General features: G+C 44.9%; 1 protein-coding gene across 1 annotated transcript in view; it reads left to right on the top strand.

Annotated features, from left to right (window-relative positions):
- Positions 1-26,053, top strand: part of TAPT1 (transmembrane anterior posterior transformation 1) — a 63,399-nt gene that overhangs the window by 20,678 nt on the left and 16,668 nt on the right. Inside the window, exons 3-7 of the mRNA XM_068975142.1 lie at positions 8,374-8,492; positions 19,674-19,836; positions 22,578-22,713; positions 24,502-24,599; positions 24,784-24,853. Coding sequence (XP_068831243.1) covers positions 8,374-8,492; positions 19,674-19,836; positions 22,578-22,713; positions 24,502-24,599; positions 24,784-24,853 — 586 coding nt within the window. The remainder of the gene's footprint in view (positions 1-8,373; positions 8,493-19,673; positions 19,837-22,577; positions 22,714-24,501; positions 24,600-24,783; positions 24,854-26,053) is intronic.

Genomic DNA, 26,053 nt, shown 5'->3' with positions numbered 1-26,053 from the left:
AGTCAAGAAAGCAGAAATAGATGTTTTTCTGGAACTCTCTTGCTTTTTCCATGATCCAGCAGATATTGGCAATCTGATCTCTGGCTCCTCTGCCTTTTCTAAAACCAGCTTGAACATCAGGAAGTTCACGGTTCACATATTGTTGAAGCCTGGCTTGGAGAATTTTGAGCATTACTTCACGAGCGTGTGAGATGAGTGCAATTGTGTGATAGTTTGAGCATTCTTTGGCATTGCCTTTCTTTGGAATTGGAATGAAAACTGACCTTTTCCAGTCCTGTGGCCACTGCTGAGTTTTCCAAATTTGCTGGCATATTGAGTGCAGCACTTTCACAGCATCATCTTTCAGGATTTGAAATAGCTCCACTGGAATTCCATCACCTCCACTTAGCAAATTGCAATGCCCTGCCCTGGGAGAACAGGAAGAGGTTGAAAGGTTTCTTGTCCCCTGGTTGTACTGCAGTGGCCGTTTCATTTGCGGTGGGGATGGCAGTCTCCCTGGGCTGAGTCCAGCAGGGAGTGGTTGGGAGGGGACTGGTTTTCAAGGTTCTCTGTGTCCCTCTTTGATCTCCGGCTCTACTACTAACCATCCTGCTTCACTTGCTAATAAAGGGCTCTTCTAACTCTGGAAGGGTCATGATTTCTGACCCCCAGCCTCTTGGGTTGCTGATCTCAGGCAGAAAGAACCTTTAGGAAAAATATTTTCTTCCCTTTGTCCTTGCAGTCAAGCTATCTGAGAGTGAAGCTTATCTTTCATGGGGGTTTAGCTGATGGCTACAGAGATAATGCTTGCTCTTTGGAAGAAAAGCTATGACAAACCTAAACAGTGTTTTAAAAAGCAAAGACATCACTTTGTAGACAAAGGTCCATATAGTCAAAGCTATGGATTTTCCAGTAGTCATATACACATGTGAGCACTGAACCATTAAGAAGACTGTGTATCGAAGAACTGACACTTTTGAACTGTGGTGCTGGAGAAAACTCTTAAGAGTCCCTTGAACAGCAGGATCAAACCAGTCAATCCTAAGGGAAATCACCCATTCATTGGAAGGACTGATACTGAAGCTCCAATACTTTGGCCACCTGATTTGAAGAGCTGGCTCATTGGAAAAGACCCTGATGCTGGGAACGATTGAAGACAGGAGGAGAAGGGGGCGACAGAGGGTGAGATGGTTGGATGGCATCACAGACTCAATGGACATGAGTTTGAGCAAGCTCCGGGTGTTGGTGATGGACAGGGAGGCCTGGCGTGCTGCAGTCCAGAGGGTCAGAAAGAGTCAGACACAACTTAGTGATGGAACAACCACCCACCCACCTTCGTGCAGTTATTTATCTTCTCAGTTTTTGATTTGAGTGCTATGTTCCAGGCACTTTTACCGTGGGGAAGTACAGAGATAAACATGGGACCCGTGAAGGGAATGGCAAGGTGATGAGGACACAGAGGTCACTTCTGTACAGTTTAGGGCGTACGTGGAGGTGCTGGTTAGTGTTGGTTGCTCCATATTTTCCGACTCTTTGTGACCCCATGGACTGTAGCCCACCAGGCTCCTCTGTCCGTGGGATTCTCCAGGCAAAAATACTGGAGTGAGTTGCCATTCCCTTCTCCAGGGGATCTTCCTGACCCAGGGATTGAACCTGGGTCTCCCATAGTGTAGGCAGATTCTTTACCATCTGAGCCACAGGGAAGTCCATGTAGCGGTGAGGGGGTGAGATATACTAGGGAGACCCAGAGCTGGGAGATTGTCAGGAACAGAAAAGAAAGGACAGGTGCACTGAAAGGACGGGTTGGAACCAGGTGACTCTGAAGGTTAGACTAAGGGATTTAGGCTGGCATCGGAAGGAAATTAAAACTTTTTCCTCGAGAATACTTTTAGCTGTGTGTATTGTATTACAGAATGGGCTTCCCAGTGGCACAATGGTAAAGAACCCACCTACTGATGCAGGAGACACAGAGAAGAGGCCTGGGTTCTATCCCTGGGTCAAGAAGATCCCCTGGAGAAGGAAATGGCAACCCACTCCAGTATGCTTGCCTGGGGAATCCCTGGTGGGCTACAGTCCATTGGGGTTGTAAAGAGTTGGATACGAGTGAGTGACTGAGCGTAAATACCTAAAAGTGACTTAAACGAAAAGGTTTTAAAAAACTTTTAACAAGCCTAGAGGAAGGCGATCTGTTTCCAGCAGATTCATGAGGCCAGCATGGACTCAAGTCCTTTTTCTCTTTCTCTTTTACCATCACTGGCAAATTGGCTCTTGGTCCCCTTGCTGCCTTTCACTAGAAAGATGTCAGCTGCACCTCCGACCTTATATCTGCATTACAGTCAGAGACGAGGAGATGGACAGCGCCGCCTTCTCCACCGACCCTTTCATAATAAATTAAAAGCTTCCCCAGAGGTGCCCAGTGTGCCTTCTTCCGCCGGTGCCTTGTTGGCCAGACTGAGCTGCACAGCCACTCTGCTGCACGCGGGCTGGGCCAGGGTAGATGAGGCTTTTCCAGCAAAGGGAAAAGGAGATTGAGGGTGGTGAGGGGTCATCTGCCCCCTCCAGAGATCTGCTTCTGAAGCATAGCGATGTTCAGCGTGGACTGGAAATGAAGGAAACAGGGAGAAGTCAAGACCACTCCAGGTGTGCGCTCTTCAGGTTCAAACCAGTCGATTAATTTTCCTCTTTAAGAAATATATCCCTCAAGTTAAACACATGTCAGATGTAGGGGTGATTATTATGAAGACTTTTATCGAAATTACTTTTCTATGGTAGCATACATTTATATAGCTTTGCCTATCCTAAGATGTAGAACTAAGGTGAAATCATAATTTTGACTTTTCTTTGCCTTATAACTGTGCATTTTGACAGTCTTTTTCATTGTTACCATGCTTTGTATGTTAGTTTTTTATAGAAAATTGAATTCAACTGCTTAGTCTTAAATAGTAACTACATAGGTCACATCAGGTTGAAGAGATAAGTATGACGGTAGGTATAGAACGTTGTGTTTGGGGCATAGACTGTGCTCCTGTTGGAGAGGAGAGCTTAGTGTCGCACAGGGGGTCTTGGGGTGGAGATGGACAACCTCGCCTTCACATCTCAGGTCCACCGATTAAGCCATTGCTCTGGCTTTGGCTGTCTTTGTCTGAGATTAGGAGGCTGGACTCGGTCATCTCAGGAGGGCCGGCAGTCCGTGACCCTGTGAATGAGTTTGCCCACAAGGAGAGGATGTGGCAGCAAGGGAAAAAAGAGTCATAGAAGGCAGATTTGATCTCTCTAGTGGAGGAACTCAGTTCTGCTCTTTTGACAGTCAGACAGGTGATAAACATTTAGGAAAAATAAATCAAAAACTTCCTTTCAAAATAAGGAACTGAATGAAAATGTCATGTAAAGCCTTTTAGTTTCTCTGTAGTGTGAGGGTATGTTAAGAAGAGGTAGTTGCAGCCGCTGTTTCGCTTTTATGTCAATGAGACAGTCCGGAGATGGCATTGTGAAGCTAGCAGAAAGCACTCAGGCGCTCTTGTCAAGGTGCTTCCTCCTTTCTGTGCCTGGCAGCAGCTCGTGCCCATCTTTCTCCTCGTGGGGGAGTTTTGCTGACCGTTCCTGCCTCCCCAGGGTGCCCACTCCCCAGCCCCCGTCCCCACCCCAGCTGGTGCACAGCCCTTAGCTTGTCCCCAGCGCACCCAGAGCACATCCTTCATCCAGCCCTTACCATGCGGTCCTCCTCGCTGACTTTGAATTCCCTGGGGAAGGGGTCCCTCCCCAGTGACCTTGTATCCCATGTATAGGACTGAGCAAGACGCAGGAGTGGACCCAAAGCCTCACACACTGGAGCTGGGGCGGAAAGAAAGCCCTCCTCCTGCCTGACCCCTGCTTCCCGGCTCCTACCCCATAGCAGCGCCCTCTGCTCCAGGCACTGCTTGGGGCTGTGGGGGAATGGATACAGAATTGCCAGAGGTGGTTTCTGCAGCTCAAAGAGGCATCTTCCAAATCCCTGTGCTGCTTTTAATTGTAGCCATAACATTTTATTTATTTTGAAATTCCAAGTGGCATTAAAAGAAAGGCAGGAAGTTTTGGTCAAAAAAGGAAACATTTTTAAAAGGTGAAGAAACCTTGCTCTGCTCTCCATGGAGAGGGGCCGGCATTTTATTTGTTTTTATTTGTTTTGAGGCTAGTATCTTTCAGATGATCGAGAGCAGTAGCAGTAGGTTCAAAATGAGTGTGGTAAGAGCTGGTTGTGGAACTTTTCACTAGCAGGTGATGTTGACCAGTGTTATAGAATCGTTGTGGTTTTCACATTGAGGTTCAGATGTTAAAAACTTAGTGGTAAATCCTTTTTTTTAAAAAACATACAAATCCAGTGGCAAGGTTGAGGCTGAGTGGCAGGTGTCGTTAGTAGAAATAGTGCTTCAGTCTCAAAGCCACGTCTTCTGCAGACCTGTGGGGGGCTGGCCCTGCCTCTGCTGCTCAGGCACCAGATGAGCCCCCGAACCTCGCTGCAGAGTTGGGGGCATGGTGATGACGTCCAGGTGGAGATGAGGCTGGATGGAGGCCAGCGCGTGGCCCTATTGCCCAGTACCTGCGAAAGGCTTCTGAAACCCTTCCACACAAGATCTCCTGTGAGAAAGGCAATGAATGCTCAGTTAAGAGAGAGAAGGAGGAAGAAATCAAAGCCTAAGTCAGCCCTGGGAAGTTTCCACACAAAACCTCAGGTAGCATTTTGTCATCCAACCCCGGGAAAATCCACCAGCTGGAAAAGAGGTAAAAGCCGGCAACTGCAGTGTAGGATTTCTTCTTGAAGCATGTTCATTATGCTTTGGCATCTTTGCATTTTGTTATATTTCATATAACTGGGCTTCCCTGGTGGCTCAACTGGTAGAGAATCTGCCTGCAAGGCAGAAGACCTGGGTTCAATCACTGGGTTGGGAAGATCCCCTAGAGAAGGAAATGGCAACCCACTCCAGTACTCTTGCCTGGAAAATCCCATGGACGGAGGAGCCTGGTAGGCTACAAGTCCATGGGGTCGCAAAGAGTTGGACATGACTGAGTGACTTCACTTTTTTTAAAAAATTCATATAATTGCTGGTTCAGAGAGATGACATGTTTATAAGGCTTCCCCTTCCACCACCCCGTAAAGCTCAGACACAGCTAAGGCAAGAGATAGTTATAACTTAGACATACATAATTTATCACCTTCTACAAGATGGGTAAAGTGGTGCGGGGGTGGGTGCATGGAACTGGAGTAGGAGAGAAATGGGGGCGGGGCGAGCTAGAGACAGGGACCCAGGCACACGGTGACGTGACTACCATCTGGTTAGACGGGCGTGCACCCACGGTCGAGATGGATTCCAGCAGCATCGTGCTGCTTTGATTTTAGCCACACCACTGTATTCATTTTGACCTTTCCAGTGACATTTAAAGGAGATTTTTGTTTCTCAGAAGGGAGACAGAGGGTGGCATATGACACCAGTCTCTCTGGTTTGTAGTTAACACCTTGCATATTTTAGGGACAATTTCATCAGCCTTTGCTTCAGACTCCGTGATTGCCTTGTGGTTATTTGATGCCAATGAAAAGTAAATCATCATCCTTGTCTGTTTTATCAAGGTGGGCTTCCGTGGTGACTCAAGGGTAAAGAATTCAGATTCAGTCCCTGGGTCGGGGAGATCCGCTGGAGAAGGAAATGGCAATCCACTCCAGTACTGTTGCCTGTGAAATCCCACGGACAGAGGAGCCTGGCAGGCTACCGCCCATAGGGTCGCGAGAGTCAGATACGATTGAGTGACTAAGCAACCACAACAGTCTACAACGTTTTATCAAGATGCCAAAGCACGCTGCCTTCTATACCTAGCAAAAACTGGGCCTGAGATCTTTTGTTGCACTCACACGGCTTCAAACCTGCGGGGCTTGAGGGTAGACAGCCGCAGCGTGCAGGCCAGCTCCTGCACTCCAACGTGCAGCCCCAGGCCGGGGTCCAGCCACCAAAACTATGGCTTCCTGGTGTGCCGAGCAGGGCTGAAACTCAGCAGCTCAGGAGCTGACAGGGATGAAGCAATCAGCCGTCAATGCCGCACGCCCTGAGGCCCAAGGACACGGGAGTCCCTCTTGGCACAGCCACCCAGACACCTGGGTCACCAGGCAGATTAAACCAGACGCCCTGGAGCGCCCATCAGGGCACCCAGGGATTCCTCTCCCTCCCTCAAGGGTAACTGTTCTCAGGATTACATCTTGTTTATTGTCTTTTAAGGACATTTTCTCATTATCATTTGCAAAGGATTTAAAAGAATGCTGTGCTTTGTGAACAAACGTCACGGAGCAGTAGGTACAGGAATGGAGTCACTTGGTTACATTCCTGAACCCTGAAAGGCATAGCTGGGTGCTTTCCTGGCCCCCAGTTGAAGTGTCTTTGATCACAGCCGCTTGCTTCCTTCCATTTTCACATTGTGATCTGTTGTCGCGATAGCTCCGGTGGTCCCTAGATGCTGAGCGTGCAGGGGTGGGGGGATTTTTGCTTCCTGGGCTGATTTAAAATGCGATGGGAAGGCCCTTAGACGTTTGTTACTGTTGCTTGCCATAGATGAGAAGCAATGCTAACACAAGTTTCTCTAAGCCTAAGAAGGATGACTGTTCTCTGACAGAAAGTCTGATTCTTTAAGAGACCAATTTCAGTCTGGTCAGAAGACCCAGGATGGAAGGGTCGTCACGGTTGGTGTCTTCTGAGGCCTCTTCCCTCGCTTGTGTACTCCGTCTGATCCATGTCGTATCATCTATCTTCCCTGTGTGTGTCTGCCTCCTAACAGCTCCTACAGGGATGCACAGTCATGCTGGATAAGGGCCATCCTCACGACCTCATTTTAACTTGATTCCCTCTTTAAAGAGCCCCCGCTCCAAATACAGTCACATTCTGAGGTGTGGGGAGGGAGGGCTGTGGTCAGGCCCTCAGCATATGAATTGCGAGCAACGTATGCAGTTCTTCCAGTAACAGTGTGCGTGTTAGCTACTTAGTACATTTCTGGAGGTCAGTTTATTGACTAAGAATACATGGAGTGTTGTGTGTGAGGGTGTGTACATCATACCATGTCTGTGTGTCAAATGTACAGAAAGTCACCCCTCTTGAAATAGTACAGGTTAGCAGCCTGGGTGTGGCTATTTGCTAAGGCATCACAAGATTCTACCCTCCATCTGTGAAATATTGTCGTTCAGTCGCTAACTCGTGTCCAACTCTTTGTGACCCAGTGGACTGCAACACTCCAGGCTTCTCTGTTCTCTACTGTCTCCCGCAGTTTGCTCAGATTCATGTCCATTGAGTCGGTGATGCTGTCTAAACATCTCATCCTCTGCCACTCCCTTCTCCTTTTGCTCAGCGTCAGGGTCTTTTCCAGTGAGTCCGCTTTTCTCATCAGGTGGCCAAAGTATTGGAGCTTCGGCTTCAGTCCTTCTAATGAATATTCAGGGTTGATTTTGTTTAGGTTTGACTGGTTTGGTCTCTTTGCAGGCCAAGGGACTCTCAAGAGTCTTCTCCAGCACCACAATTCGAAAGCATAAGTTCTTTAACAGTCAGGCTTCTTTATGGTCCAACTCTCACATCCATACATAACTACTGGAAAAACCACAGCTTTGACTATATGGACCTTTATCAGCAGAGTCTCTGCTTTTTAATACACTGTCTAAGTTTGTCATAGCTTTTCTTCCAAGGAGCAAGCGTCTTTTGATTTCGTGCCTGTAGTCATAATCTGCAGTGATTTTGCAGCCCAAGAAAATAGAATCTGCCACTGCTTCCACTTTTTCCCTTCTGTTTGCCATGAAGTGTGGAGAGCACGAAATATAGTCCTAAATGTAACAGATGAAAGTGTACAGTATCACCCGAAACAGGAAGGATGTGACAAGCACACGAGAAAGGAGAAGAGGTGCAGACATCAACAGCTACTCCTCCAGGGAGAAATAATGACTTCTTTGCACAGCAAGTTCAAGTGTACCTAAAATTGTATTAAAATAAGTAATATCTTTACTTTAAAGTTAGAGTTTAAGTTTCATCTGAAAGGTTTTCTATAACATCTCTGCAGCTTGAGGAAGTACCCAGAGAGCTACGTCAGATGTCGCATAGTTGTGGTTGAGGGTGACTTGTCTTTTGAATAATTGACTTGTGTAGATGATAAACCAAAGGCTCCAGAAGAAGAACTACAAGCTTGCATTTTGAAAAGAAATCTTTTATTAGAATATGGCTCATTTTCGACAAGGAGAACTGTTAACTTGTTATTCCCATAGCTAAGTTATGAGAAATGAATTTGCTACCAAGTTTAGAAATTCCTTGACTGTTTGAAATTTTCATCTACAATATTTTAAAGAACAGTTTGTTTTGCATTTTGTCTTTTACGTTCCTCTCTCCTTTTAAAATCCAGCTCATGGTTTTTGGGATCTTTCTGTGCCTGGACGCGTTTCTCTATGTGTTCACCCTGCTTCCCGTCAGAGTCTTCCTGGCCCTATTCAGGCTCTTCACTCTGCCTTGCTATGGCCTAAGGTAAGTTTAAGATGATGAACTATTGTAAAGGTTTAAATTATTTTTGCTACTTGTGCTTAGTAATCAACTTGGATAGATTTTTTTAGAATAGGAATAACTCATTAAGTTTCTTTCATACTTTGGCCCTTAACGCATCAACTAATGCTGTTTATCTTTGTAGTGAATATTATATACTATGCTTATATAATATTTCTACTTTTTATTTGTACTTTTTTTTTTTTTCCCAAATGGTTCTGAACCAGAACTTTGTTTTGGCTAGGCGACAAATGTTAATAATGCAGATTGTGTGTGTGTGTGTGTGTGTGTGTCTGTGTGTGTGTGTGTGTGTGTGTGTGTTTGTGTGTGTGTGTTTAGTTGCTCAGTCGTCTCCAACTCTTGGCAATGCTATGAACTGCCAGGCTCTTCTGTCCATGGAATTCTCCAGGCCAGAATACTGGAGTGGGTACTCTTTCCCTTCTCCAGGGGATCTCTAACCAGGGATTGAACCCAGATCTCCGGCACTGCAGGCAGATTCTTTACCATCTGAGCCACCGGGGAAGTATAGAAAGGGCCCAGTGCTGAGGGCCAGGCCCGACCACATGGCCACTGTGCTGCTCAGCCTGTGCTTTTATTTTCTTCACGTCCCCAGCCTCTTGGGCATAGTCTGTATAAAGTGAGGAGCAGGTTCTAGGCTGGGACGTGGAGGGGCGGGTAGCATCAGTAGCTCCTACGGAACTCCCCCTGCAGGCTTCTCCTCCATCTCATTTGAGAGACACTGTCTTCGTGGTCTGGCAAGCGTTACCTGCTTACAGGTGAGACACCCTCTGATTTCTGAGAGGGGAAAACCCTGAAAGACATTGTCCTGGTGGGAAGAATCAGACAGCCTGGCCCAGCATTGAGGAACTGATGACTCAGGAGCCATTACTTGACTTCTCTCAGCCTGTGTCCCCATCCTCAGAAAGGGGATATTTAGTGCCGGCATCTTTTACTGCAAAGATTGAGAGATGTAAAGAGAATACCCAGCGTAGTGACAGGAACAGATACTAGTTTCCTTCTTTCCTTCTCTTCCGAAACTAGGAACAGGAAGATGAAAACGTAAAGCTTACATGAATCTTGATGGTTTATTGGTCTTGAGGTTAGAGATTGGATTTTACGGTTTTTTCCTCCATACTTGTATCTCCATGCCTCTACTCTATGTAGTCCCTCTCTGTAACATTATTACAGTTCTTAACACAGTTGCCCAAGTTGCATTTCTAACACTGCATCACTTTTTTAAATACATTTCATTCCAAAAAGTTTCAGAATACTGAAGTGGATAATAATACGTGAAACTTAGCTATGAAGTAGGTGACTCTTCCATGGGTATATTAAATGTATAGTTAATAACATTATTATCAATAACCACAGAAACTAAGTTTAATATACAATATATCCAGAATTATATGTTGCTTTCTTTTCAAAGACTAAAGTCCTCGAAGCTTCTCTTTTAGTAAATGAGTGTGTACTTGGTATTTAGTAAGTACCGAATGACATTCAGGCTTTTTCAAAATGAGCCTTAATCAGTTTTCAGTTCAGTTCAGTTCAGTTGCTCAGTTGTGTCCGACTCCTTGTGACCCCATGAATTGCAGCACACCAGGCCTCCCTGTCCATCACCAACTCCCGGAGTTCACTCAAACTCACTTCCATCGAGTTGGTGATGCCATCCAGTCATCTCATCCTCTGTAGTCACCTTCTCCTCCTGCCCCCAATCCCTCCCAGCATCAGAGTCTTTTCCAGTGAATCAACTCTTCGCATGAGGTGGCCAAAGTACTGGAGTTTCAGCTTTAGCATCATTCCTTCCAAAGAACACCAGGGCTGATCTCCTTTAGAATGGACTGGTTGGATCTCCTTGCAGTCCAAGGGACTCTCAAGAGTCTTCTCCAATACCACAGTTTAAAAGCATCAATTCTTCGGCACTCAGCTTTCTTCACAGTCCAACTCTCATATCCGTACATGACCACTGGGAAAACCATAGCCTTGCCTAGACGGACCTTTGTTGGCAAAGTAATCTCTGCTTTTGAATATGCTATCTAGGTTGGTCATAACTTTTCTTCCAAGGAGTAAGCGTCTTTTAATTTCATGGCTGTAGTGATTTTGGAGCCCCCAAAAATAAAGTCTGACACTGTTTCCACTAATCCCTCCAATATAAATTAGAAGAATTTATTTATCATGATATTATGATAAGAGTAAAAACTCCTTTGCTAGATTGCATGGAATAAAACAATTACAAGGGTTAAGGTCACATCGTTGTTATATGTAATGCTTTATACTCTTGTCTTCTTACTCTGCTTCGAGAATGGAAGAATTGTGTTTTATATTTTATTAAGTACAATTAATCAAATGGGGAAATCTTTTTTAGGAATTTACCATCAACTTTAAGTTATTCAAGTACTTGTTTTATGCCTTTGGAAGAATTTTTAAGAAGGCCTATTCATACCAGGAAACCTTTTTGGAAGATGCCTGTAACATTCACAGAGCCTCACCTTCTGTACTGTCCCTATTTCTTTATCACCCCTGGGAGCTCAACAAAGTCATGGTTATTTCAGTTACCTTTTCAGAACAGCAGGAAAAAAAAATCTGGTAAGACATTACTAAACAGAAGTCTTCATGTGTGATTGCGTAACAAGGATGAACACATGGAAAGTTGGGTAAAGCCAGGTGAGGCTGCCTCACATAGGATAACTCATGCCATATGTAGCTTTTGATGTCTGCTCCGTGAGCTGGGTTCCCTCTAAGTTATTCTCGGCTCAGCAGTGTGAGGCAAGTTCCTGCTCTAGCTGTCTTTAAGCATATTCTGTGTGGCTGTTGGCATGATGAGGTAAAGGGTCAAAAGGCTGTGTAACCTAAAGACCCCGTCCTTCTGTAGGGGCTCCTGGGGTCTCTCAAGCCCTCAGTGGATGTTCACGGGGTGAGTGACGAAGGGGATTTGCCGTGTTCCCAAGGGCCCCTGTTTCGCGGCTCTTATTTGAAGAGCCGAGTTCTTGCTGTGGCAGAGGCATCTAAACTGTGTCTGTGTCCCCTGGGGGAGCAAGGCACCAAGGTCGCCTAGGGAAGCCCTTTGGTATTTGTTCTCGAAACCGGGAGAGCTGTTGGAGAGAGCCAGGATGCCTTCAGCCCTCTGCTCCTGGTGGCTTCAGTGGGTCGATGGTCCCTGGAGCCAACCTTTTCTAGACCTTTTCAGATTTTTTTTTTTTAGCCTATAAAATAAAGATGATAACTTTCATATATTTCTCTAAAATACTTTTTAATCTAAATTAATCTGAGTGACATTTTAAAGCAGCATTCAAGTCTGTTCTGTTTTCACGCTCTTGCAGCCAGGCCGACACTAGAGGGCAGCCCGTCACCCTGCTGCAAGGCGCCGTTCAGTTTTCCTGGGCAGAGGATGCTTGCTGTTCCTGCAGTTTGGCTCCTCTGAAAAATTACATTTTATGCTGTCAGTTATATATGTGTATATAACGTGAAGCGCAGTTAAAATGGTATAACGGAACGTCAGCACTTCTAAGCACTCCGTGAGCATAGGCAGATCATACAGATACGAAGACCCTGCCTCCCTGTCTCAGCGCCTTAAGTGTGCTTTATCAGAATGGAGTACTTTGCTGACGGTAACATGGGCTGCAGTCCATATTTTCTTTGAGCAATTTGGAAAGCAAAGTCTTCTGAGCATTATTTTTTAAAGCACCTAACTTGAAATATTTGAAACTTAAAATATAATGTAAAAAATGGTATTACTAAAACTATTGTTAATACTAAGTCTAAAACCTTTCAGATATTTTAGGAGTATATGAATATGTTTTCTCTTTTACAGAATTATTAATCAGACAAGTTTTGCCTTCTGTTTCTTCCAACATTCTATTCTGTTCAGGATTATCTGACTTTTCTTTCCTGTGGCTATATCATGTTCCATCTTTTTCAGCAAGCAAAAAGTGCTCTTTCCTTCAGTCTGACTTAATTTTTTCGAAGAGATAAGAAGAAATGAAAAAGATCAGCAAAGAGGTCAATTGCATTTTTTTGTATTTCCCTTTTCTCACACTCCTGTGTTTTAGTTTCCTTTCTGTTAAAAAAACAAGTTGGGGACTTCCTGGTAGTCCAGTGGGTAAGATCCCATGCTTTCAGCACAGGGGCACAGGTTTGGTCCCTGGTCAGGGAACTAAAATTCCACCTGCCTCTAGCTGCAGCCCAAAACAAACAAAGTTATTGTCTTCCTAGTCTCTTAGTTCTTAGAAAGTATACCCAGAAAGTTGGGGAGCGAGGAGAAAGGATATTTGTCAAAGTGGTTAAGGTGCTGGCATGAACGCAGCAGCAGTTTGCAGGCCCTGGTGCTGTGTTGTCGGCGTCCGACAGTGGCCGAGGGCTGGCATAGCCCTCCTTTCAGAAGTGGGGTCGGCGCTCTCACCTCCTGTACGTTCAGTCAGGTCTGGCACGGTGTTTGTGGGGCCTGTGGAAGCTGACAGTCTCCCAGGTTTTCTGCTTTAGAATGGACTCTTTGGACTCACTTGTGAATCTTCCGTAAACTGGCCACAGGATTTGGCTTGGGGGTTTAATTGGCCCTGACACAAAGCCGACTCGCTGCTTTTCCTTCAGGCTGAGGCCACTCAGCAGCCCTTAAGGAGGCCGGCCTGTATCGTGGCTGCTCCACTGATGGGCACTGTGCCAGCCTCTGACCCTGTGAAAATATTTTTTTGTTTTGAGATGTTGGCAGGGTAATTTTTCTTGACTCTGTAGTTGTATGCACGTTATCTGCAAAGGCTGCACTGCTTCCATAGAACGTTTACACCCACCCTTAGCAATTTCAGGAATAACTAGGTGAAAATTATTGCTAACGAATTAACAATCTTGAAAAATCTTTGCCCTTACATACTTTGTTGTAGGTTATAATAAACACATGCAGGTTCTCTAAAAGCCTACTGATTTATGTATTTCTTCCCTCTTTCTCAGATAGGGTAGTATAGTTTTGGAAAAACATTTGAGAAAATTCTTGAATTAAGGTAATTCTTTAAATGATGAGATGAAAATGGGAATTAAGTTTTGGTTTATTATATGAGACATCTTTGTTTCTTGAAAGAATGAAAGCATTTTGTTTTTAGAGAAGTAGACTGCTCTACAGTAGCTACATTTGCTAAATGTAGCATAATGTGCTTTATGCTAAAGAGGTGCCCAATGTTATTTTTCTGAACTTAAAGAATAAATAAATAATAACAGTTGTATGTATGTGTATTTCTAATTTACCTGGCATTTTTATGTATCCTTTTCCTCCTCCAAGCTGTGACTTCATTTTGTGTTTTAGAATCCTCAGTCTTACTTGAGTTAGAAGGTGAGAGAAGTTGTAGAGAAAAATGATAGTATCTCATGCCAAGAACTGATGGTTTTGAAAACTTTGCTGTGATATTTTAGACAGCAATAAGTGTAGGTGAGGTTTAAGTAGTAAATGCTAGAGTATTTTTTTTTTACTATTAGAGCAAATAAAATACATGCAAGTAAATTTTACTGATTTCTCACCCTGGTTTTAAGCATATCTCTCAGGAAGCTTCAAGTACCTTTCTGTTTTTAAGGCAGTGGTAACTTACCCCATAAAAATCTCTCTCATCTCCTGAAGAATTAAGAATTTCAGATGCTCGAGCGTTTCTTAACCCGTTGGGTTTCCTCCCCCTGCCTTACCTCCTCCAAGGTAGTTCTCCCTGAAATGAACTTCACACACGAACACACACACACGAGATTTTCCCTCTTTTCAGACATAAGCCTTAATTCCGACCTGAGTGATTTGTGCTGCCCCTGGCAGCTCGCGCCGCTTCTCCGGGAATCACGGCCGGCCGTCATTCCCCTCCCAGGCCGGGCCTCCATGCTCGTTTGTAGAGAGCAGAGTCTCGTTAGAGGGCCTCCCCACCGCAGGTCTCGTCGTCCCCTCCTCCTCCTCCCCTTGGCGCTCTCAGCAGCGCAGCGACATCACAACGTTCTCTCTCTCTTTCTCTCTCGTAAATCAGACCGAAGGGAGGAGCACTCTCACTTCCTTTGTAGAGTGGAATGTGGTGTCACAGGGACTCCTCGTGGTGAGTAAACCCTGATTTTTCTTCTATTCTCTTGTCCAAATTGACATCAGTACAAACAAGATATTGATTATAATGGGAAACAGACATGACTGTTTGGACATGGACACTTCAGAAGGAAACGAGCTTCCTTATCCTAACTTGGTGATAGTTTTGTCCACATTTGTGCAGGATTTGAGCAGAATCTCACCTAACCTAGGAAGATCACTTGATAAAATGAATTTCAATTACACATGTTGTCTAGGTTTGACATCAAGTCCTTCACTCCCCACGCCCCATCAGTTCCTTCACGTGAGCTTCAGTTCCTTCGATGTGAGTGGTTTTTATTTTGCATCATCCAAGCACCAAACATAGCTTTATCAAGCCAGTGCTTTTTTCCCTAGTATAGTTTGGAATCATTTTAAAGTCCAAGAAACACTTTAGTCATTCAGTTTAAGCATTTGTGGTTAATTTTTCTACTGTCTGTTGCAAAACCTTAAGGTGCTCAATTTTCAGTCTTCTGAGTAAGGAAAACCTCTTAATCTCAATAGTTAATTGCAGTTTACTTTAAAATTAGAAAATGACTTCTCTTTCAAAAATGGACACCATTTTTTACTTTGCACATTTTTCCAATAGTCCTTTGTATTTCTTCATTCTTTCAGTTATACCATGAGCAGCTAGAAGCGTTAAGAGAGAAAGCTAGCTCCAGCCTGTGTGTTTTGTGGTGATGTGCCTCACGCTGGTGCCTTGGCATGTTTGAACAGCGATTTGAACATGAAGTAGGCACGGATTACCGCGGTCTCGTGGTCACGGACGCTGCCTCCTCTTCCCTGGTCTTTCTGTTCACTTGTCAGCTCACACTTCAGTCTTGGTCAGCTGAGCACTTCCTGCTGCACAGGGTGAGGAAAACCCTGCAACTGACCGTCTTTGTCTGCTCCGTCATTCTGTTCCCCAGGAGTGCTCTTGAAGCAGCAGGGTCCTTTCCCGGGTAAATGTGCAAACCCAGGGAAAGTATTTGAATGACCGAAAGATAAAATTTAGAAATGTAGAAAGTTTAATTTCTGCAAGTGTGGCTTAACCTGAAGTTTTAAATGATTTTAAGTTCTGTTGAATTTCTTAGTTAATAGTACTTGTCTTATGATAACTGATAGCCAAGCTATAAATTAGATTAGCGGGGTTTTCACTTTGTCCAGCAGCTTCCTCCACTTGTTTATATGTTTGTGTGGGATTTTCAGCATTTGCAAAATGAATTGGGAGTAACTGCTGTTTCATAGGCATTTATAAGGAAGAGCTTCACCCTGAAATCATTACTCAGGAACCAGTTCAAAGCTGATTGGCAGGGCTGGTGGATAAGCTTCCTTTGGAGTTGGAAATGCGTATCACACAGTCATCCACAAGTGTCCTGGCAGAGCAGGAAACAAACATTGGAGCTGGCTTGGGTTGTTTCCACCAGGTAAACTTACTCTGAGGTTCAATCTTACTTCAGAGAGGTTGTGATGCCACCTTAGAATTTTTTTTTCTTCAGTTTTTCCAGCTTTCCTTTTTCATTGGCAGGGACATTTATATGATAGCAAGATCCTTTGTTTCTGAACAGTTCTGCTTCTTTTATTTTTTATTTGAATAAATCTCTCTAATTTTTAAAATCAGTCATCTCCATAGCAGCCAGTTATGATGTAAGCGATGGAACATTTCCACCAAAGCAGAGAGTGCACAGAAAGCAGCAGGCCCAGTGGAAACAGCCCTTTCCCCCTCTCTTTCTAGAAACAAAGAGCAAAAATTGTAGCTTTATTTGGTATTTAGCCCAATCATTTTTCCAAATGAGATGACAGTACAGTGATAAATTATACAGTATTAAATTAGGCTGAAAGATCAAACATGCTGAGTTGCTGATTCCTGTGAGTTTAAAAAGTTCTTTTAAAGAAACGTCTAGAATAGTAGGCGGGAGTGAGAAATTGCCTTCTAGAGCCAGAGGCCAAGAGTCGGATCCTGGCTCCGCCACTTATTATTTCCGAACTGCAGCTGCAGTCACGTTCCTGATACCCTTTGGGAAATTAGGATGGTGGTGGTCCCTTCCTCATAGGATCTCATAAGGTCACTGTGGAAACTGAACGAGAGAACGTACGAAGTGCCTGGAGAGGGGCCTGCCACACAGGGCCTGGGGATTGTAGCGTGTTTCTACAGCACTTCTGCATTTTCCCAACCTGGTTTAATCCTAGGCAACATAAAGCTAAGTTAAAGTTATTTATGCGAGATTTTGGACTTAGTATCATCTTTGTTTAAACAGTGTGATATTATGTTATTTGAGATTATAGCTTTTCAATGTTTGGTTCAGTTCAGTCACGTCCAACTCTTCGCAACCCCGTGGACTGTAGCCTGCTAGGCTCCTCCATTCATGGAATTCTCCAGGCAAGAATACTGCAGTGGGTTGCCATGCCCTCCTCCAGGGGATCTGCCTGACCCAGGGATCGAACCCAGGTTTCCCATATTGCAGGCAGACTCTTTCCATCTGAGCCACCAGGGAAGCCTGTTCCTTCTTAGAGAATATACTATCTCATTGTTCCATTGTTGTAAATGTTTTATAAAGAGACACAATTGAACATATATGTGGCAAAAGTCCCTTCACCTCTTAAAGAGCGTTGGCTGAGACCAGTTAACTGAGTAGATGCCATTCTAGTCCTAAAAGCTCTACAGATTTCTGCTGTAATTAGTTACCTAAAGCCTTTGGGTAATTAATGCAGATTCACTAATGCCATCCTGCATTTCATTCCTGTCCTTTTCTTTCATTCATAAAGCATGGCCTCCAGCACTTAAACGGAAGGCCCCAGCCGCGGGTGATGTGTGCATTTCAGTGTGTGCCCATCTGTGCCCGCACGTCTGCGGGGACGTGGGCGGGCGCTCGTGGCTGATGCTGCCGTCTGTGCCCCGGCCGTCTCGGGGGTACAGACAGTCCAGGAGCCCAAGAGTGTCCGCACGTCTCCTTTTCTCATTGTTTGCATTAGAAATGTTTACCTCCGGCTCTTGACAAATACTCATCTCGGCGTGGGGGGAGGGGGCAGCGAATTCCCTTGAGAGTTGCACAGCCCCTGGCAGAGTTCTGTACTCTGGGCTCAGTGTCTGAACTAAGACATAACTCACTCCTGATTTCATAGGGAAAAACAGGGCCTTGTCTGTGGGGAGGGAGAAGAGCACTGGAGACAGAAGGGGACAGAGAAGTGATGGTGGAGATATATCAGCCTTGTCCTGGAGGCAGTCTTCCCCAAGATTTGAACTTTCACTGCTGAGAAGAACTCCCCTCGCTCTCTTGCGCCCGTCTCAAGGCCCAGGGTGTGACCTGGACCGTCCTGACCTGTCTCTGCATCTAAGCTCATTGGTTCAGCCCAGGGTCATCCGCTGTCGGCCCTCCCTGGACGCAGTACTCGCAGAGTCTGCCTCTTTTGGGGGCGTCTGTCGGGCTCCATGTTCTCTCTGTGATGAGACTGAAAGCCGTTCCCAGGACACGTCGCTGAGGTCCTGCGTGCCTCACCGTCACCCTTACAGCACTCTGGCAGCGGTTTCCTGTCCTTGCTGAACCCAACAGGGATCTTTGCAAGAAAAGCGCCCCTGATCTGAATGTGTCCGAGGGCTCAGCAGGAGCTCAGGAAGTAGGTGGCCAGGGAGCAGCCAGTAAGTGAAAGCTCAGGATGCCGGCGGCCCCTGGAAAGGGAGCTCACCCCTTAGTAGGAGCCGCAGTGCCATCACGGCAGCAAAGTGAAGAGGCTCTGCGTCTCCTGATGCAGGTCTTCAGGCTTTCTGCTGGTCGCACAGTATGAAGAAGCTGCCAAGGCAGGGCCTGCGCGTTTTCCATCTTGAGGAGTCGCCTGCAGTGGACTGAGAGAAAACACCTTTCCGTCCCAGTCCCAGGAACTTTACGTGTCATGATAGACATCTTCCTTCTTTTGTAATGTATTTTTCCCTGTATCTTAGGAATACATTTCCATTCGCAATTTAGGTTTAGCTCTTTTGACTCTGACCTCGGAAGTAAGGGATGATTCTGCTTATATTAATTAGGGGGAAAAACCATCGTCAGCACTTGAGCCCCTGAGGGTTGGGGTACCAGCCCCATGCGCACTGTAGAGCCTGCCATATCCATGGTCCCTCTGTATCCAGGACTCCTCTCTATCTCTGTTTCCTCATCCATGGACTCAACCAACCGTAGGTCCCGTAGTGCTGAAGTAACGTATTTATTGAAAAAAATCCACGTTTAAGTGGACCCGTACAGTTCAACCCATGTTATTCAAGGGGCAGCTGTATTTCCAGCTCATGTTGCAGAGGGCTAATGTTTGTGATAATAACAACCATCCTACAAATGAGTAAGAAGAAGATAACGAGGAGAGAATTCACAGAAAGTATAGATAAATATATGAAGAATATGTCAGTGTTCTAGTGAGGGAAATCAACAGTGAAACTGCTGAATTGGATTCTCACCAGTGGCATTAGCCAGCATCCCTGCATGGATGCATGTGAGCTTCCAGGCGTCTGGTGCAAGTGTAAATTGGTACAACTCCTGCAGAGGGCAGCACAAGTATTACCAGAAGGACAAGTGAACGTAAAGAATGTGAGATTCCAGTTTTAAGACTTTATCCTATGAATGTGTTTTCACTTACGAGGTATGACATGTAGCTTACTTACATCATGGTTTATAGTTGAAAAAGGCTGGAAATCTGTCAGTGTTGTTAAATTATGATGCATCCACGCAGTGGAACACCGTGCTGTCTGTAAGAACTGATAATGGAAAGTAGCGTAGAACGCTGTCCCTGTGTCAGAAGCGCCGCGCGCGTGGGTCCCGGGATCCTGATGAGCTGGGAGGCCTGTGTCCTCACTGTGGAGACCCCTTGCTTCCAGGCGCTCGGCCAGCAGCCACCTGCCCTCTGCGGTCACTCGCTAAGGTTCCCACTTCCTCTCATTGCAGTTCTGGTCTAGTATCTTCATATTCTCGGCCTGGGCAGGAAATGTGCTACTGTTGAGCAGTCAGCATAACTTTCCTCGTTAACGTGAAGTTTTTGTTGGCTGTTCCCTTTGTTTGCCACTGCCTCTCCCGTAAAGATGATTTATTCAAGAGCACGGAAGGTGAAACTCACCGTCTATTACTTCTCATCTGTTTCAGGGACAGACGTGTGCTTCAGCCCGCCCAGGTGTGTGACATCCTGAAGGGGGTCATCTTGGTCATCTGCTATTTCATGATGCACTACGTGGACTATTCCATGATGTATCACCTGATCCGGGGGCAGTCGGTCATCAAGCTCTACATCATCTACAACATGCTCGAGGTGAGCCTGGCAGGCCCGGCCCACGGCGCCTGGCTGCCTGCACGGGACAGCTTCCCACTGGCTCTGCCAGCCGCACCTCCAGCCTCGGCTTCATACCGTCAGGGGTGGCCTTGTGAGAACGCACGTTCTGATTTAGAATCCCTCTAACAAGATGGTGCCTGTGCGTCCCAGGACACACTGGGGGCAGCCGGTCTGCAGGGCATTATGTGTCCTCCGGTGAGGAGGAGGGCGACCGGCCGTCTAGACCTTTTGGAGTCAGTGCCCCCTTGAGAGTGTAAACTGTCAGATGACAGGGGAGTATTTTCTCGATTCATTGAAAACCTGTGTGTGCTTTCTGTTAGAACTTTAAATCTTATGAAGAGATTTTTAGGATTATGTGTTTATTGGCTATAGTAGATTTATATTTTAAATTGCTTTTAAATTTTCACACAGAACAAGTAAACGATATCCCAGTTTCTCTAAGTATTTAACACTTTTAATACAATATGTCTTCAAAGTACACTACACTTTAAAGTAGTCATCCTGTGAAAATCGGCATTTATGTAAAAAATAAACAGTTACACAAAGTGCACAATAGAAAACCACTTTCCTTTTAGGCAGAATCTTAAGTTTTTTTTTAAATAGTAAACTAACCTGGGTTATGTCATTAACCTTTAAGATTCAGTTTGTACTTTTCTGTACTGCTTTTCGGGGACACCAGTAAGTCTCCCTGTCTCTTAGACTCAGTTCAGTTCAGTCGCTCAGTCGCGTCCAACTCTTTGCGACCCCATGGACTGAAGCATGTCAGGCTTCCCTGTCCATCACCAACTCCAGCACCTACTCAAACTCAAGTCCATCAAGTTGGTGATGCCATCCAACCATCTCATCCTCTGTCGTCCCCTTCTCCTGCCTTCAATCTTTCCCAGCATCAGGGTCTTTTCCAGTGAGTCAGTTCTTCACATCAGGTGGCCAGAGTATTGGAGTTTCAGCTTTAGCATCAGTCCTTCCAATGAACACCTAGGACTGATCTCCTTTAGAAGGGGCTGGTTGGATCTCCTTGCAGTCCAAGGGGCTCTCAGGAGTCTTCTCCAACACCACAGTTCAGAAGCATCAATTCTTTGGCATCCAGCTTTCTTGGTAGTCCGACTCTCACATCTGTATGTGACTACTGGAAAAACCATAGCCTTGACTAAACGGACCTTTGTGGGCAAAGTCATGTCTGCAGTGGGTTTTCCTGACGTGTGGTGGACACGTGGGGTGATGTGGGACTGCTGGCCCCTCTGCTATGCCACTGCCTGGGTGTGATAGGTGGGGACTTCCTGTCTCTTCACAAAACCACACACTCTAGCCATCCTGTTTGCTCCTAAATTCATCGACTGAGATGTGTTGGAACCACACCCCAGCTTCCTGGTGCGGGCTCGTTGCCGCACACCTGCTTTGCCAGGTCAGGTGAGATGTGACAGTGGGTTTGGCTGGGTTTGTGAAGCAGAGTAGCTGTCCGTGCGCTCCCCTCACTCCCATCAAAGAAAAGCCCAGGCCTCCTGTCCCCTCTGGCCATGTGGGTAGCTCTCCTTGTCAAGTCCCGCTGCCTCCTCCCTGGGGGGATTGCAGCTGACCAGGCTTCTCCCTCCCCCCAAAACTTAAGATAGGTGCCTCCTGTTGTACAGCGTCCACAAGGTGCTGCCGTTGCTGTTAACAGGAAGTAGGCCAAGCAGGAGGCTCCATGAATTGCTGATCCTGGTGGTTTAAATACTCACTCACTCTGTAGACTACAGTTGATGATGTAGTTTAAGCGCAGTGGAGCAGAGTCCAAGCTCTAGTCTAGAGATAACTCCCTCCAATCCTGGTTATCCTGCACGTGCGTCCAGCTGCTGAGTGACTCTGCTCTTCAGCTTGTCGTCTGTGAGATGGAGATATTAGGAGAATTGCAAGGTTTCCATGAGACAGCGAATAGAAGGAGCTTAGGACAAGCCAGTCGTGTGGTGGGAGCGCCCTCAATGGTAGCTATCATTTCTTCATTTGGCAAATGTTTAATCAACACTTCCTGGATGCTGAGATCCCGAAGAGCCTGAGATGGACAAGCCTAGTCTCCTGGCTAATATTCCACAGGTGGGAGAGAGGCAGTGATAAATACCGTGATGAAGAGGAACAGGATGATGCTTTGGAGACCACAGGAGCCACCAAAGGTTGGATAGGCCAGGAACGTCCTGTCTCAGAATGTGACATTCCAACTGAATCCTGAATGATAGCCCTCCTTTTTTTCTTTTTTATGTGCTTCTCTTTATCTATTGGACTATATTCATGGAGATGAGTACTTGAAAATGTCTTCCAGGAATAAATTTACTTATTATATTCTTATACGGTAAACTTCAAACAAATCACAGCTATTCTTACTTACCAATATTAGGTATGAGGAGAATGGGTCAAGTGATACATTTGTCCTTAAAAGTTTGAGTCCTGAATTTAAATTCAAAGAGTTAAAGCCAGAAGAACTATGATTTTGATGTGTCGTCTGCCTTTTATTTTTATGACTAAGATTTTCCTTGTTACAAACATGGCTAGTTAGACAAATTCTAATTCAGTTAGTACAACACTTGGGCGCTCCGCGTGTGTCAGAGAATAAGAAAATGTGAACGAGTAAGTAAACAAAGATCCTGACTCTTTTGGAGCTTATCTCCTCTGGTGTTTGCGTCACCTCTGAAGTTTAATAAGACGTACCGACGGCGTAGTAAGAAACGCGCTTCCTTAACTTTTCTCTTTAGGTAGCAGATCGCCTGTTTTCCTCCTTTGGGCAAGATACGTTAGACGCTCTGTACTGGACAGCCACAGAGCCCAAGGAGCGGAGGAGGGCCCACATCGGGGTGGCCCCCCACTTCTTCATGGCAGTCCTCTATGTCTGTATCCTTTCAGGCCGCTCGGGGATGTGCGTCTTACATTATCCTGTTCGCTTAGCTATTTCTCAGACTTAGAGAGGGGTGTGGGTGGGTGTGTGTGTGTGTATCCTAAAGATTAATGTGAAATGTCTACTTTGTTTTGAGAAATTGGTTATAACAGTCTACTTAGTCCTTGAACACAGGGACTAATCCAAGTATGGGGCTTCATCTGATTGCTCAGTGGTAAAGAATCCACCCACCAGAAGACAAAGAAGACGCAGGTCTGATCCCTGAGTCAGAAAGATCCCCTGGAGAAGGAAATGGCACCCCACTCCAGTACTCCTCCCTGGGAAATTCCATGGACAGTGGAGCCTGGCGAGCTACAGTCCATAGGGTTCCAAAGAATCAGACACAACCTAGCAGCTAAATAGCAGCCGCAGCAATCCGGGTATCAATTGTAACCAGTCTCTGTATCCGAGGGTTCAGCCAACAACAGCCCGTTTAATACTGTAGTATTTTACTATTGAAAATTACATGTGTGTAAGTGGACCCATGCAGTTCAGACCCATGTTGCTCAGGGGTCAGCTCTAACTGTAAATTAAAGAGTCATGTATGCATGCCCCTTTAAACTGCTAGAACCTGGTTCTAAGGAAGGATTTTAGAATAAAGGGGTAGTTATATTTATACATACTTCAGATTTATATAGATCTATATAGCTTTTTCATACTTAAGTTAGAATTTTATAAAGTTGCCCCTAACCTTCAGCTGAGAATGTATGCAGTTCTTCAATAAAAAAATAAATGAAAGATAACATGTATACAGTTCATCTAGAAGTAAAATTTGAAATGAGCCGGGGAGGGATTCTAGCGGTTTTCTTCCCCCTCCCTCACCTCCATCTAAAAGCTTTTCTTTTGGAGAATAAATGTTTTACTATGTAACACAGTGTGCACACGTGTGTATACTGTGCATGCCTGTGTGTTTACATACATGCGCGTACTCACACTCGCTTCCTATGGGAGCAGGGCGGGTTCACAGGAATGTGTCGTGGGGTTTTGTTTTGCCCTGTCTTTGAAAGAACAATGCCTAAAAGAATTGGGTTAGCATCTGGGGAGTTAAGGGACTATATGGGGAAAATGTCTGTGGCGAGTAAAAGATTGTTTCAGACACAGTGGAGTAAAAAGTTACGGTTCTAATTTAAGCTCTTCCATGGAATTTAAGCTCTTCCACAGGCGATGTAATTCTGCAGCTCATGAATGTCTTCAGAACTGGCATCTGAAGAAGAATCCTAATTACCAGACATTTCTGACTCCAGTGTTCCCCATCCCCCGATGAAAACCAGAGAGGAAAATCAGTTCCCGACTGACTCTCACTTTATGTTCTTTTCTGTCTTAGGATGTAAATTATCTGAATTCACAATGTATATATCTAAGTCTCTTCTTTCAGGATTTACCATAATGTATTCCATTATTTAATAAACTTTTCTGAGATCCCGTTTCCCAAGCATCGTGCCCAATGCCAAAGCTCCAGAAAGAATAAGACGGCTGTTCTCCAGAACTCACCGTCTAAGCGGTTGGATCATTTCTGCTTTTGTTTGTTCCGTAGTTTGTTTCATAGGTGTCTTATCCCATCAAATGTGTATCAACTATAGCTAACAGGGAAATTACAAAGATAATAAAGTACTTAGGTAAGGCATGATTTAGAAAGCATAGTCATATTTTTCCCCATTTGAAACTTCTGAGATTTTAATAACATATCTGTTAATATAAACTGGAACCAGAATTCAGTTTTTCCCTTGACGTCACTTAACTGCTAGTTTTGCACGCCATCCTTATAATGGTTCAAGCAACAACTCTGAACGTGGCTTTTAACTCACACAACAAGTCCCTGCTTACTATCATGATGTCTAATAATGTAAGTATGAGATTTTATTTTACATTTTTGAGGTTGTATGGGTACATTAACAGCAGTATTCTAGATGGGAGAAAATTGGGTTTTTTTTCTTATTTGTTATTTATTCTCTGGGAAGTTTAATATATAGCACATCACTTTTTTAAACTGGTAATAATAAAGACGACTTTTGTGTTTTCTCTTTCAGTTTGTCGAAATTAAAGGAAGTGTTTTCAAGAAGTTCGAAAAGAACAATCTTTTTCAAATGTCAAATAGCGGTAGGTACAATCAGATTCTACTTGAAGCTTCATGCAGAGTTACTGTGTAATTCATTCTGAAACTCTTAATGTCACATTTCCAACAGGCCACTGTTTCTTTGACTTAAAGCTGTGTTTTCTCTTAACTCTCTCAACATCTTTACCATGTTTTTTGTATTTTGGTTACTGTAATCTTGAGGATGTTTAATACAATAAATAATTACAGGCATTTGTATAGTACTTTACCATACTTTCATACAATGGTATAGTATGGTACTACACTTTACCATACTATAGCACAAAGTGCTATACAAATGCCCATAATTATTTATTATCTTATCTTTCTAACTCATAAATTTCTTGGAAGCTGCTGATATGACTCCATTTTACAGATGTGTAAATTGAAATACAGAGAAAATGATCTGACTCGCTCAAGGTCACCCACTTAGCCGCTGAGAGAAGAATTGTGACACACCTCAGATAGGTCTCAGCTTTCTCAGTTATGACTTACTGCCTCCTTCCTAATTCTATAGAGTGTGAGGGCACAAAATTTTTTTTTTTTTGGCCTTGTTAATTTTTTTTTTAATTTTTATTTTTACTTTATTTTGCTTTACAATACTGTATTGGTTTTGCCATACATTGACATGAATCCACCATGGGTGTACATGCGATCCCAAACATGAACCCCCCTCCCATCTCCCTCCCCACAACATCCCTCTGGGTCATCCCCGTGCACCAGCCCCAAGCATGCTGTATCCTGCATCGGACATAGACTGGTGATTTGATTCTTACATGATAGTATACATGTTTCAATGCCATTCTCCCAAAGAGGGCACAAAATTTATCCCAGAAACATTATCTTAACATAGTTGTCATAATCAGAACAGCAGTGTCTTGGTTCTCAAGGTGTGGCCCACAGATCCCTGGACAAGATTCTGTGAAGTCAAGACTGTTCTTGTAAAGATGGTATTTATCTCATTCACCATGTTGCTATCTGCACCGTGGTGGCAAATCGGGGTGAGAAAGCCAAGGAGAGACCACCAGGCGCCCACCGGAATGTCCGGTCCAGTGGCTGCCGGCGCGCATCAGTGACGCTGAGGTGCGCCCAGCACCGAGGGCCAGTGTGCAAGGCTGCAGCTGCTCCGGGAACCCTTAGGGGCTTCCTCCAGCCTTACACGGTCACCTGCCCTGTCGCCCAGCAGCAGGAACATGGTTTCACAA

Source organism: Capricornis sumatraensis, chromosome 7, assembly GCF_032405125.1.
Source record: "Capricornis sumatraensis isolate serow.1 chromosome 7, serow.2, whole genome shotgun sequence".
Classification (NCBI taxonomy): domain Eukaryota; kingdom Metazoa; phylum Chordata; class Mammalia; order Artiodactyla; family Bovidae; genus Capricornis; species Capricornis sumatraensis.
This window is presented reverse-complemented; position numbering and strand designations above follow the sequence as displayed.